At 53.8% G+C, this 13332-nt stretch overlaps 1 protein-coding gene across 3 annotated transcripts in view; it reads left to right on the forward strand.

Annotated features, from left to right (window-relative positions):
• MTHFR (methylenetetrahydrofolate reductase) overlaps positions 1–13332 on the forward strand; it is a 16165-nt gene continuing 2833 nt past the window's right edge. The window contains exons 1-12 of one of the 3 annotated variants that reach the window (XM_052653717.1): positions 1–54; positions 395–556; positions 2482–2807; positions 4177–4415; positions 5231–5341; positions 8593–8786; positions 9733–9983; positions 10259–10393; positions 10551–10731; positions 10988–11170; positions 12268–12369; positions 13193–13312. In XM_052653717.1, coding sequence (XP_052509677.1) covers positions 2503–2807; positions 4177–4415; positions 5231–5341; positions 8593–8786; positions 9733–9983; positions 10259–10393; positions 10551–10731; positions 10988–11170; positions 12268–12369; positions 13193–13312 — 1821 coding nt within the window. In that variant the 5' untranslated portion in view covers positions 1–54; positions 395–556; positions 2482–2502. Of the gene's footprint in view, positions 55–394; positions 557–2160; positions 2294–2481; positions 2808–4176; positions 4416–5230; positions 5342–8592; positions 8787–9732; positions 9984–10258; positions 10394–10550; positions 10732–10987; positions 11171–12267; positions 12370–13192; positions 13313–13332 lie in introns of those variants that run through there. The other 2 variants (XM_052653718.1, XM_052653716.1) reach the window with 2 other exon arrangements.

Genomic DNA, 13332 nt, shown 5'->3' on the forward strand with positions numbered 1-13332 from the left:
TAGCCGCCACGCCGCTGCGGAGGCCGCGAGCTCTGAGTCATCAGTGACCAGAGGGTGAGTGACGGCGAGGCGTCTGTCGCCCGCAGGGGCGACCCGGGCCTTGGGGGCCATCCACCCGGGGGCGGGCTCTTGCGGGGGGCGCGGGGAGCGGTGGAGGCTGGCCAGCCCCCTCTGCGCGCGCGCCCTCGGTGAGACTAATATAGCCCCCACTGGCTGCCCTGCGACCCCCCCAACCCTGGAGCAGAGACTCAGTTTCGGCCCCCAACCTGGACGGAAGGACTTCAGGGCTGAGGCGGCCCTGAGGTGTGGTGGTGACCCCAAGCCCTGGGACCGGACTTGGGCCTAGGTTTCCGTCCCCGCCCGTGACCCAGTGACGCGGTGATTCTGTTCGCAGCGCGCCAGAGCTGCTGAACCCCTTGAGAAGAGCCGAGGGCCTCTGGCACTGCTGTCCCCGACGCCCACTGCATCAGGCTACACACAAGTGCCCACCCGGGCCCCTCTAAGTGTGGTGGACTCCAGTATTTCCCCACTGTTCCGGGTGCCTAGCACCGATTAAGTAAGTGCTCATCAAATGGCAAAGGGGCTTCCCAGGTGGCTGAGTGGTAAAGGATCCGCCTGCCAGTGCAGGAGAGGAGGAGACACCGGTGTGATCCTTGGGTCCAGAAGATCCCCTAGGGAAGGAAAGGACAACCCAATCCAGTATTTTTACCTGGGAAATCCCATGGACACGGGAGTCTGGCAGGCTACATGGAGTCACAAAGAGTTGTACACACTGAGTGACTGAGCACGCACATCGATTGGTGGAGGGTTGTTTTGAGAACGGTGTGACCTGGCCTGTTGGTGCCCAGTGAGTGCCAGTTGTTATTACCGGATCCCAGGCATTGGGATACCATAGGTAGAATACTTGGCCCTGGTCTCAGGGAACTGGGAAGAGGGGAGATAAACATGTGAATCCACAGCTGCAACAGGGTTCTTTGGGGTCCTAGCTTAAAATGAAAAGTGGCAGCACGTGAAAAAATGCTGAAACAAGTAGTACCTGGTCAGAGCTAGGAAGTCTTCATGAACAAAGGAAAGAGCAGTTAGTTTGTAGGTGGTTCAACCTCTTCCCTGCTCCTGTTTTGGTCCAGCAGATGATTAACGATGCACACGCTTGCTTTCTGAGGAGAGGCCAGAGTGTGATCTTGACACACTCCCCTTTCTTACTCTTCGTGTTCATCCCTTTCAGAGAAACTAGAGCTTTAGGTCAGAATCAAAACGGGCATCCCTCAGGATGGAAAGCACAGTCTGGAGTCAACTGCTTGACCCTGGATGTACCAAGGACACTTGTGTATGTTTTAGGGTAGAGGAGCATTGGATCTCATCAGTTTCTCATGAGTCTGGGACCCCAAACTAGTTAAGAACATGGGCTTGGCAGCAGGTATTCCCTGAAACACATGATCTTGGCCTGGTTGTTCCTCTAATGTTCTGAGTTGCACACTGGATACTCTTGCGGTGTATGAGTAGTGTGTCCCACGTTTCCCACCAAACTGCCCCACGGCCCCATGCCCTCTGTCAGCCTGGCCTGCCTGTGGTTGCCATGGTTCAGGGCTTCAGCTGTGGTGGCTGTGCGGTTTCTTGAACTGACTTCACTGATGTGTGTAAGGACAACAGCTTGGAAGGCATGTACAGACTGGACAGTCTTTGTTCCAAGTTGGACATAAATCCGTGCCCTTACAGAGCTTGGATCTGGCTACTTTTGGAACCCAGCCAATGTCAACCTCTAACCCACGACATGGTCTTGTCAGAGAAGCACAAACTTGGGAGAAATCTGGCAGCTTTGTCAAGCCCTAAGCCCTTCCATCCTGCGTGCACACAAACTGTTCCCAGTCCCAGGAGATGTTTCCAGGGCTGAACTGTTCTTCTTGGCGAGTGCTCCAGTTGCCCCGAACATCTGTTGACCTCATCTCCACGCAAACGCTGCGGTTTGCAGCCCCACGTCCCCCTTCTCCTATCCGTCTTCAAGGCTTAGTGCCTCAGCCCTCCCTCTCGCCTGGAATCCTGCGCCCGCCCCCTCGCACTGGCCCCAGCCACAGCTTTAAGCTCTTCCTTTGTCATGGCTCCGCCCAGTCAGGCACACCCGCTGGGGAAGTTTCCTCGTTTCTCAGGAACTCAGAGGTCCGGGGTCTGAGTTTACCCCGGCGGAGATGGACCGTCCAAAACCCAAGGTCTTCCCAGTGGGGCACTGCTGCCCCTCCCTGGGAATGAGAGCCTTGGAGGCTGGCAGCGGAAGGCTCTCAGTGCCACCCTCCATCAGGTAGCAGTCACGGAGGACCCAGGGGCTGAGGAGCATGTACCGGGTGGGGGCTGACGTCCCTGGAGTCAGGCAGCAGCGGAGGGCCAAGCTTGGAGTGAGGCAGTGCAGACAGTCCTTACTGCAGAGTCGCTGGGTGGGGGCCTTGTCACCCAGACCCTCACCAGCCTTCTTCCTGCGTGAAAATGCAGCATCTCTCACCTGACCCTGCCATGCTGGGGCTCGGCCACCTGCCCTGCAGTCTCACGCCCCCTGCCCTCGCCCCGTGCAGCAGGATCTTGGCCATGGTGAACGAACCCAGAGGGAACGGCGGCCCTGGCCCCCGCTGGGAGGGCAGCAGCAGCGGCAGCGAGAGCTCCAAGGACAGTTCAAGGTGCTCCACGCCGGGGTTGGACCCCGAGCGATGTGAGAGACTCCGGGAGAAGATGAAGCGGAGGATGGACTCTGGTGACAAGTGGTTCTCCCTAGAGTTCTTCCCTCCCCGAACTGCCCAGGGTGCTGTCAATCTCATCTCCAGGTGAGTTGGTGTAAGATAAGGAGTACAGACTGGGGAGTGGAGGCAAGGTGAATAGGTGAACTGTGCCCTGCGGCTGGGCTGCACTTTGATCCAGCAGAAAAAAGGTAGCTCCAAGGGGTGGAAAGAAACCAAGCCAGGAGAGATGCTTTGATACACAACTTGCCACTTTCTGGTCTGTAAAAGTCTCTCCAGGCACGTGGAATTTTTATTCACAGTCTTCATGAGTTAAAAATGTTCATTCTCCCCGACAACATTTTTTGATGGAGTTTGTGGCTAGATCATGAGTAGAGTTTAGAAAGTTAAAAAACAGTGGCTTGAAGAGCATTTTTAGCAAGTTTGGATTATGCCCTTGAAATCGAGAAATGCCGACTGGATTACATTAGCGCTTTATGAATCGCAGTTCTTTTTTTAAAGTTTATGCTTTGTATTGCTTGCACTTATGTGTCATTCCCATGGTTGTGAAATTTGAAGGCACAAAAATGTGCAAATGCACCATAGCTTATAATCGGCTTCTTTGGTGGTTCAGATGATAGAGAATCTGCCTGCAATGCAGGTGATCCGGGTTCAATCCTGGGGTCAGGAAGATCCCCTGGAGAAGGGAATGGCTACCCACTCAAGTATTCTTGCCTAGAGAATTCCATGGACAGAGGAGCCTGGCAGGCTACAGTTCATGGGGTCACAAAGAGTTGGACACAACTGAGCGACTAACACTTTCACTTTTTCACAGCTTATAACACAGCATCCATGTGGCTCTTGATACTAGTCCTGGTGATGTGGCTGTGCTCTGTAAGACTCTTGGCTGCTGCCAGGACTGGGCAGTGGTGGGAGGCTGGGGGGTGGCAGAGGCAGGTAGCATGGAAGAAACTCGTGTCTGCTGACCCTCTTTTTCCCTAGAATAAGCACTCCTCAGAGTGCTCTGAACCCTTATCCATCAAAATGTCTTAATTCACCCAAGATGGTAAATATCCAAGCACTTTGAAAAGTCCAAAGTGCCGCTCTCACAGAAGATGGCTTTATTGTTGTTATCTTTGCAATAAGAGTAATCATAATAGCACACCGATTGCTTGTTCACTGCGTACCCAGTACTGTTCTTGAGTTGTGGAGCCATCTGTCATGATATCCTCAGAATGTTATTAAAAAGTAGGCACTGTCCCCTGCCACATTGTAGAAATGAGAAAACTGAGGCGCAGAGAGTTTAAGTAATTCTCCCAGGATTGCGCAGTTGGTGAGTAGCAGAGCCAGGATGTGAATGCAGGTCAGTCTGATGCCAACCTGCAGGTGAGGCTTCTCTAAGTCCAAGACCCCATGGGAAGGTGGTCACGGGCGGTGCACCTCCAGGAGCCCTTCCTCAGAAAGAAATTCCCTACAGGTTTGACCGGATGGGAGCGGGTGGCCCCCTCTTTGTAGATGTGACCTGGCACCCAGCTGGGGATCCTGGCTCCGACAAGGAGACCTCGTCCATGGTGATTGCCAGCACCGCCGTGAACTACTGCGGCCTGGAGACCATCCTGCACATGACCTGCTGCCATCAGAGCCGGGAAGAGATCACGGGCCACCTGCACAAAGCCAAGCAGCTGGGCCTGAAGAACATCCTTGCGCTGAGGGGAGGTGTGGAGCCAGCGGCCTGCTCTCTGGGGTCTTGCTTTCTGGAGGACCTCTTCTGTTTCTGCAGTGGTCCTTCACTTTTCTCCAGGTCCCATCCCTGCCAGTAGCATTAGTAGGTGGTGTGGGTCAAGAGGACCATGGGCAACACACAGATGGAGCCACATTTTGACCTCTGACCCCTCAGTAGGAATTCAGTCAGGACCACAGCCGGTGCCTGATAACCCGCTGTGATGTACACGACTGAATCGATCCCTTCCTGCTCCCGGCTTTTGACCCAGTCACAGAGTTCGGCTCTGACTTGTGTCCCAGGAGTGAGAGTAGCTGATTATGCCTCTGGCCCAGGCTGTCATTGGGGCACACAGGTGTGGGAAGTGGCAGTCTGCTGGGTGGGCCCTTGTGGCCTCATGCTCCCTATCCCCAAAGACCATGTCTCACCCGAGATGAGTGGAAGCTTCTCCCAGGAGGCAACGGTTCCCAGGGAGTGGGAGAGCGAACAGCGGGCTTGGGCGAGGTGGCTGGACACACCTAGGTGTGAGCAGGTGGGGGGATCTCATATGCTCCGGGCTGAATGCAGAGCAGCAGCTGGTCTCTGCCAGCTGCTTCCCGCATCTGTGTCTGGCGACTGTTTGCTGGCTTGGCTGCTGTCGTCCTTCCCACTGTTACCAAGTGCTACAGTGGAAAGTGCAGACACCAACTTCAGCAATAGGAAGGCTCTGCCTTCGAGATTCTGTTGGCCCTGGGTGTGGGCATGGGGAGAAGGAACAGAGAGGTTCCTGGAGGTGGGGTGAGACCCAGCACTGTGACCTCCAACCCTGCAGACCCCATAGGTGACCAGTGGGAAGAGGAGGAAGGAGGCTTCAACTATGCTACGGACTTGGTGAAGCACATCCGAAACGAGTTTGGTGACTACTTTGACGTCTGTGTGGCAGGTGAGGGGCTGGGGCATCCCAGTGGGTGGGGCCTGAGAGAAGAAGGAAGGAGAGGCACAGGTGAGGACCCCGAAGGTTCACTGCACCACGGGGGCCTGCCTGCACTGTGGGGGGAGGCCTGTGCTGTGATGGAATGGAGTGATGGAGGTGTAGAGGTGCTTGGACAGACCACGTCTTCTGCCTTTTCCTCCTCCTCTCATACACCACACTCCTGGGAGTGTCACGATCCCCTAATTTTTTTTTCCAGTTTTATTTTTAAAAAACGTATTGATTTTTGGCTGTGCTGGGTCTTCGCGGCTACACAGGGGCTTTTTCTAGTCCCGGTGAGTGGTGGTGCTCTCTAGTGGTGCTCGGGCTTCTCACTACAGTGGCTTCTCTTGTGGAGCTTGGGCTCCAGCGCACGTGGGCTCCATAGCTGCAGCGCACGTGGGCTCCATAGCTGCAGCGCACGGGCTTAGTTGCCCCCCAGCATGTGGGATCGTCCCAGACCAGGGACTGAACCTGTGTCCCCTGCGTTGGCAGGCAGATTCTTACTCACTGGACCACCAGGGAAGTCCTCCATCCGTTTTTAAAAATGTAACATCGCTCAGATGTTTTGATACAGAGCAGCTTTTCTTTTCATTTTGAATTTGAAAGTACTATACAACTGAATACAATGGAATGAAAAGTTCCAGAACTGAACTTGATTCTCTGTTCATGTAGCACAAGCCATTGTCCTATGGCCAGGGCTCCTCTGTCCTTATATCTGAGCCCACCGTTGCGACCCCCTTCCTCTCCCCTTCTTCTTCAACTTCTGGTGGCCCAAATCTAACTACTCAGACTTCCAAGGAAGATATGTATGTGTTCTTGACCTGATGAAAAAAAGATGTTATGTTTTCATGTGAAATGGAAAAGGGCCACATTATTTTTAACTGTATTAGGGAGGTGTGAACAGTTTCAAAGTGAGGTTTTATTTGCTCAAGGTGAACATGAATCAGAACCAAGGATTTTCCCCCACCTCGTATCCCTTCATACTGTAAAGTTTTGTTCCTCTGCCTTTTCTTGGTATTAGCCTGTTCCCCAGCTCTATTCCTCCTCAAACAAAAGTAATATATTTATTAAGATTCCGAGGGCAGGGACTCTCAGAATAAGGTCAGGAAATGGCATCAGACCTCACTAAGCCCTGGAATCCCCAGCCCTCCGTCATCCTCGCTGGGGCCACAGAGCCCCATCTCTGCCTTCCACTGCTCCATGCTTCATCCAGTAGATCTGATAGGTACACTTTCCCTGTCTCTGATATGTATGGGACACACGTGACCCACTGCTTGCTCCTGAGTGTAGCCAAGACGGACCTGCAGGCCTCAGTGATAAATCCAGATCTCAGGAGAGAGAACTCTAGTCTCAACTCTAGTTTCTTTAGCTACAGCCGGGAGGTGAGGTTCACCTACTAGAAAGAGGGTGTAGCCTTCCCTCTTGCCCACACTCTTGTCTGGGCCTTAAGCTTCTCGAATAGGGGCTTAGATATGATGAGGCAGTGTGTGCCAGACACACTGGACGTCCAGGGATTCATTTGGTGCATCATCTTTGCATGATGACTTTTTTCAGATGTTTTGGAGAAAATTATATCAGTCTTATTAAAATGAACCCCCAGATATGTTATGGAGTGGAACATCGGAGTGATCTGAACTTTAAAAAGTAAGCCATGTGACTTCAAGGAAATGACTTCTTGTGAGGGCTTTGGGCTGTGTCCCCAGGCCCCCAGTGTATAGGCCCACGGTTCTCAGTGTTCAGAATAGGCAGTTGAGGTAGATGAGTGTGGGAGGCCCTGATGAGGAATTGGGAATTCAAGTGTCCTTGCTCACGGGGCCACAAGACAGTGGTTGATTGGGGAATGTGCCCACGTGTGGTGGGCATTGGATGGTCACAAGTAGAAACCAGCAGAGCTGTGAGCATACAGTTGCCGAGTGGTTTGGTGCCTTGCTCATGGTGAAGTGGATGAGAAGGCGGACGGGTGGATTAGGAAGCACCCAGCTGGCCACCATAGAATAAGAATGTAGCAAAACCCAAACGTCAGCAACTGCTGGATCTCTTGGGTGCTGTTGAGGTTTTCTAGAGTTTCGGCTGTTAAAACCTCTGTTTCTGAAATTCCTGCTGGAAAAATAGCCTTGTTATTGAAAAGTGTAACAGTCTGGTGTTTAATCCTCCCACCCCCTTATCCCTGAAACAGTAGTTCTTCTATCCATTTTTGATGACTCGGGCTTTTTTAAGAGTGAAACTGCCTTGTCACAGCAAAGCAGCCTGGCTGCCCAACAGCCTGGGTTCAGGCCTGTCACTTCCTTAGGGTTTTGCCCTGGCCTCAGGCTGAGGAAGCCCGTGCTCTGCTTGTAGTTCATTAGGTCCTCTGGTCTTTCAGTGCAGGCAGAGCCACTAGTGAGTTTAGTCCTTTAGGGAAATGGGGTGGGGTGGGGTGGGGTGGGGTAAGGTATACCGTTCCTGGATCTAGATGTGCCTTGGGGAGGTCTGGCCCTGCCTCCCAGACATCCCTGCTGTCGCAGCATTGGGCATCCGTTTCCCCCCGCCTGCGTTTTCACACTCTGGGAGTTTGTTCTTTTGTAGGGCTGCTCTTTCCACTGTCAGGCAGCTCTCTGAAACTGATTCTAGTTCTGCCATCAGAAGCAGCACAGGATATGGCGAATAAGGAACTAAGGTTATTCTGTTTTCCTGGTGACAGACCTGTGGGCATTTAGGAATAATTACAATGTTCTCTCCATTCTTTTCTTCAAGCAGAACCTCTCCGCTCTCTTCACTTCTTCCTTGTGTAACGTGGTTCTGACTGTAACGTCTGGAACCGCTGAGTGATTTTGATGTGAAATTAAAAGCACTGTTTTCATCCGGTACCTAGAGTCAAGCCCAGCCTCCCAAGCTGCCCAGCCACTGTGAATATAGCATTTTCTCTTTTCTGTGGCCACCAAATCCAAGTCAGCTTGGCCTGACTATGCACGGACCATGAAGCAGGACAGTGTGGGAATTTGAGGGCAGTCCACCCCCACTCTTGGAGGGGAGCGGTGCTGACTCTAAGCCAGCTCTCACCAAGAGTCACCTTCGGGGAGAGGGGCTCATCTGAGCAGCTCAGTCATCACCACTTCAGCCTGTCCGTGCTGAGAGGCTAGAAGGTATGGGTCCGGAGCTGTCCACTGCTGGCTCTCTGGTTTCTTCATCACTCACCTTGAGCAGGTGGAGCCAGCCTCTTTCTACGGTATCCCTGTTGGCAGGTTACCCCAAAGGCCACCCTGAAGGAGAGAGCTTTGAAGCCGATCTGAAGCACCTGAAGGAGAAGGTGGCTGCGGGAGCTGACTTCATCATCACCCAGCTATTCTTTGAGGCTGACACGTTCTTCCGCTTTGTGAAGGCTTGCTCTGAGATAGGCATTACCTGCCCCATCCTCCCTGGCATCTTCCCTATTCAGGTGAGGGTCCCAGGAGGGCTAATGGACTACCACCACTGTCCCTGCTCATCCTAGCACTTCCCCCTTAGCCAGGGCTCTGGGGTGAAGTGCCAGGTTCAGGCTCAAGTTCTTTCTGATGGTCATTAGATTTTCATTAAACGGATGCTCAGTCTTTGCAAAATGCTGTCTTGCCAGCCACTACACACCCGTGATGTCTTCTCAAATAGCAGTAGTACCTGTTGGAGAGGCTTGCTGATAAGTGTCACTAAAAGGGGTTATTACTCTCATTATAAATTTTGGTTAATGGTTTCCAAACTTCACTGTCACCAGAATCATTTAATGAGCTTTTTCAAAGGATAGATTTCCAGACCCCGTGCCTTGAAGTTCTGGTTCAGTAGATCTGAGGTGGGGCCTGGGAATCTGTCCATTATTTCTTAAATGTGGTGGGCGATTCTGGTGATTGGTGAGGCTTGGGAACCACTGGCTTAAATGACCACCGTGCTATCAATAGATCCATCTAGGGTCCAAAGGGCTGCCTCAGGCCTGTGGCTGAGATGCTATGAAGTATGAAAGTGTTAGTCATGTCTGATCTTTGTGACCCCATGAACTGTAGCCCATCTAGCACCTCTGTCCATGGCATTCTCCAGGCAAGAATACTGGAGTGGGTTGCCATTCCTTTCTCCAGGGGATCTTCCCAACCCCGGGATCATATCCGGGTCTCCCTCGTTGCAGGCAGATTCTTTACCACCTGAGCCACCAGGGAAGCCCAAGGGATATTGTGGGCAGCTGCTCTAATCTGCAGAGTAGAAAAAGCTGCAGTAGGCAAGGTTGCTTGTAGTTTATGGCCTGACTGTCCTGGGTCTCTCTGTGTCGCATTACAGAGGCCAGGAGACCCCAGTGGGGGGATGGGCATGTGGGGTGAGAGACGAGCCGGGAGATGGCACCTGCACCCCCATATCTTGGGCAGGGCTACCACTCCCTCCGGCAGCTGGTGAAGCTATCCAAACTGGAGGTGCCGCAGCAGATCAAGGATGTGATCGAGCCCATCAAAGACAATGACGCTGCCATCCGCAACTATGGCATCGAGCAGGCTGTGAGCCTGTGCCAGGAGCTGCTGGCCAGTGGCTTGGTGCCAGGCCTCCACTTCTACACCCTCAACCGCGAGGTGGCCACCATCGAGGTGCTGAAGCGCCTGGGGCTTTGGATCGAGGACCCCAGGTGAGGCCAGAGGCCCTGAATTCAGGCTTGGGAGCTACAGAGGAGAGTCGGGTGGGTCAGGAAGTCAGAAGTCCCAGAAAGTGTGCACCCTAGCTGTGCCAGCTGCTATGGGGCACACAGGGTTGTGTAGTGTCTAGTGTCTTAGAGTTCCAGTTTCAGCCAGAACTGCCTGTCCAGCTTGATGTTTGAGTTCAATGGAAGAACCTGGGCTCAGTGCTGCCTCCCTCCCTCCCTCTGTCCAGTCCTTGACCCTTTCTGTCTCCATTCTCACCCAGGCGTCCCCTGCCCTGGGCCCTCAGTGCCCACCCCAAGCGCCGGGTGGAGGATGTCCGGCCCATCTTCTGGGCCTCGAGACCAAAGAGTTACATTTACCGCACGCAGGAGTGGGACGAATTCCCCAACGGCCGCTGGTGAGTGGGGTTCTGTTTACCTGGAAGGAGTCTGAGTGTGGAGGAGCCCTTCGGACAATTCACAGGAATGCACCACCCCAGGGGCAGGTGGAGGCCATTGTCCGTCTGGAGCCCAAGGTCAGGAGTTCGACTTGACCTAGGGCACCTCCTCCACCAGGGGCAATTCCTCCTCTCCGGCCTTTGGGGAGCTGAAGGACTACTACCTCTTCTACCTAAAGAGCAAGTCCCCGAAGGAAGAGCTACTGAAGATGTGGGGGGAGGAGCTGACCAGTGAGGAAAGTGTCTTCCAAGTCTTTGCCCACTACCTCTCGGGAGAGCCCAACCAGAACGGCTACAAAGTGAGTGCAGCTGGGGTGGGATCCCCAGGTACTACCCCTTGTCCCGTGGGCCAGACGCCCTACCCTGAGTCTTGTCACCACGTCTGGATGTGGCACCTTGGCCAAGGGAGGAGGTGAGTCAGGGGGTCCCCATGTGGGGTGCCTGGAAGGGGCTTACAGAGGCAGAGACAGGCTAGGTCTCTGATGGGGACTGTAACAGGGAGGGACCCAGGGTGCCAGGTTGGGTTGTTGCCCCAGCTGGGCTCACCCTCCTTAGGTGACTTGCCTGCCCTGGAATGATGAGCCCCTGGCGGCCGAGACCAGCCTGATGAAGGAGGAGCTGCTGAGAGTGAACCGGCGGGGCATCCTCACCATCAACTCCCAGCCCAACATCAACGGGAAGCCGTCCTCTGACCCCATCGTGGGCTGGGGCCCCAGTGGGGGCTATGTCTTCCAGAAGGTGTGGCAGGGACCCACAGAGCTACCCACCCCTTGACCTGCATACAGGGGTTCTCCAGGGCTGAGGACAGAGCGGCCTTCCTCTCGGGGACTTTTTATTCTGAGCAGCAGTGAATCAAAGTGGACAGGAGCTCAGGCTTGCAGTCGGACAGATCTGGGTAGAATGGTCACTTGGCCGCTCTGAGCCTCAGCTTTCCCTTCTGTAAAATGGGGATATGCTAGGTGTTCTGGCAATGAAACACAACAAAGCACGTAAAGTGCTTAGCACGTGGGACACGTCCCCTAACTGGGAGCTGTTATTACTGTTCCTTGTGGATCCCTTTCTCCGGGGCTGCTAGGGTCAAAATTACATTCTAAACTGAAGCCTGAAGGCTCAGGGGTTAGACAGGCTTGCATTTGAATACCAGCTCTGCTGTGTACAGTCAGTGCAGACAAGTTCCTTAATTTCCCTGAACCTAAGTTTCCTCATCTGTAAAATGGAGCTAACAGCCCCCACCTTGCAGTTTTATGAGTATTATAGCAAGTGAATTTAGATAAACCCAGCTTCGGAGTCCCTGGCGTCCAGTGATTAAGACTCCACATTTCCAGTGCAGGTGGATGGGTTAGATCCCTCAGTCAGGGACCTAAGATCCCACATGCCGTATGGTGTGGCCAAAATTTAAATAAATAAATAAACCCAGCTTAATTCCTGATGGCCAGGTAGTGCTGGAAAAGCCCTCCACCCAGCAGACAAGGGATTGGGTGTGTCAGGCCTCTCTTGCCATTCTGGGCTCCCTGTACAGCTTCTGAAACGGTCTCTCTGTGGACACTTTCTCCACTGGATGGAAGGGTGCCAGATGGCCCTCAGACCCATCGAGACCAAGAAACTGCACATAACCTGCTCCTCTCCCTGTCATTCATGTATTTGCTAACTCCAGCTAGTGGCCACTGTTCATCCCGACACCTTAAGTGTCCTGCCACACGTGTCCTCATGAGTTCCTCCCCAGCACGGTCAGCAGGACAAGCGTCCAGTGTTTCAGAGCACAGAGCTCGCTCAGCAGCGCCCATGGAAGGTGTCCAGCGAGGCCTGCAGGTTACGTGCCTGTCTCCCTCCCGCAGGCCTACTTAGAGTTCTTCACTTCCCGAGAGACGGTGGAGGCGCTTCTGCAGGTGCTGAAGAAGTATGAGCTCCGGGTGAATTACCACATCGTGGATGTGAAGGTAGGCCAGCCCTGGGTCAAAGGGTGTCTGACAGGGCCAGAGCACCAGGGCCAAGGGCACATTTACTCTGCCATTCAGCAATCACAGAGCACCCGACTGGGCCAGGCATTATGCCAAGTGGATTAGCAGACAGAGCCAGGCCTCACTCTCCCAGAGCTCCCAGCCTAGTGAGGAGGCCATCAGTGGATAATTATGAATGGGTGCAAGTGGCTGCACTTTGTAACAGTGAACTTCAGCAGAGGAAGCTGGAGATGCGGGAGGGATGTCTAACTTGAGAGGTCAGAGGAGGCGATGGGAGGGATCTTGTGTAACCTGAATCTTAAAGGATGAGGAGTAAAGAGCAATCCAGAGAAAGGGCCGAGGGTGTGCAAAGGCCTCACTGCTGAATGGGGTCAGTGGGAGGCTGAAGTGTTAGCCAGGCCCAGGTCCTTAGGGGTCTCAATTGTCCTGCTTGGCATTTGAGGCTTCCCTTATAGGCAAGAGGTAGCCTTGGCCCTGTGTTTGATTGGGGGCAGGTCCCAGTAGACAGCTGTGTGAATAACAGGGCTGGGCAGACAAGAGTCCCCAGGCCTGGTGGTCTAAGTAGCAAAGAGAGGCCTGGCCAGATGAAACATCAGAGGAAGTGAGCAGACCACTGAAAGAAGAGCTGATTGGCGCTTCGGGCGGAGGGCAGAAAAGGCCAGGATGACTTCTGACTTTCAGGCTTGTGGCTGGTCACAGAGCTGCAGAGCTGGGGGGTGGAGAGGGGAACAGGGCTGCGCGCTCCAGGTGAGAGGACTGCAGCTGTCTGCACCCCAAGTCTGCTCCTGCCCACCTCCCCCAGGGTGAAAATATCACCAACGCCCCCGAGCTGCAGCCCAATGCGGTCACCTGGGGCATCTTCCCTGGCCGAGAGATCATCCAGCCCACAGTGGTGGACCCCGTCAGCTTCATGTTCTGGAAGGTAAGGGAGCCCAGGAGAAG

Source organism: Budorcas taxicolor, chromosome 16 (genome assembly GCF_023091745.1).
Source record: "Budorcas taxicolor isolate Tak-1 chromosome 16, Takin1.1, whole genome shotgun sequence".
NCBI lineage: Eukaryota > Metazoa > Chordata > Mammalia > Artiodactyla > Bovidae > Budorcas > Budorcas taxicolor.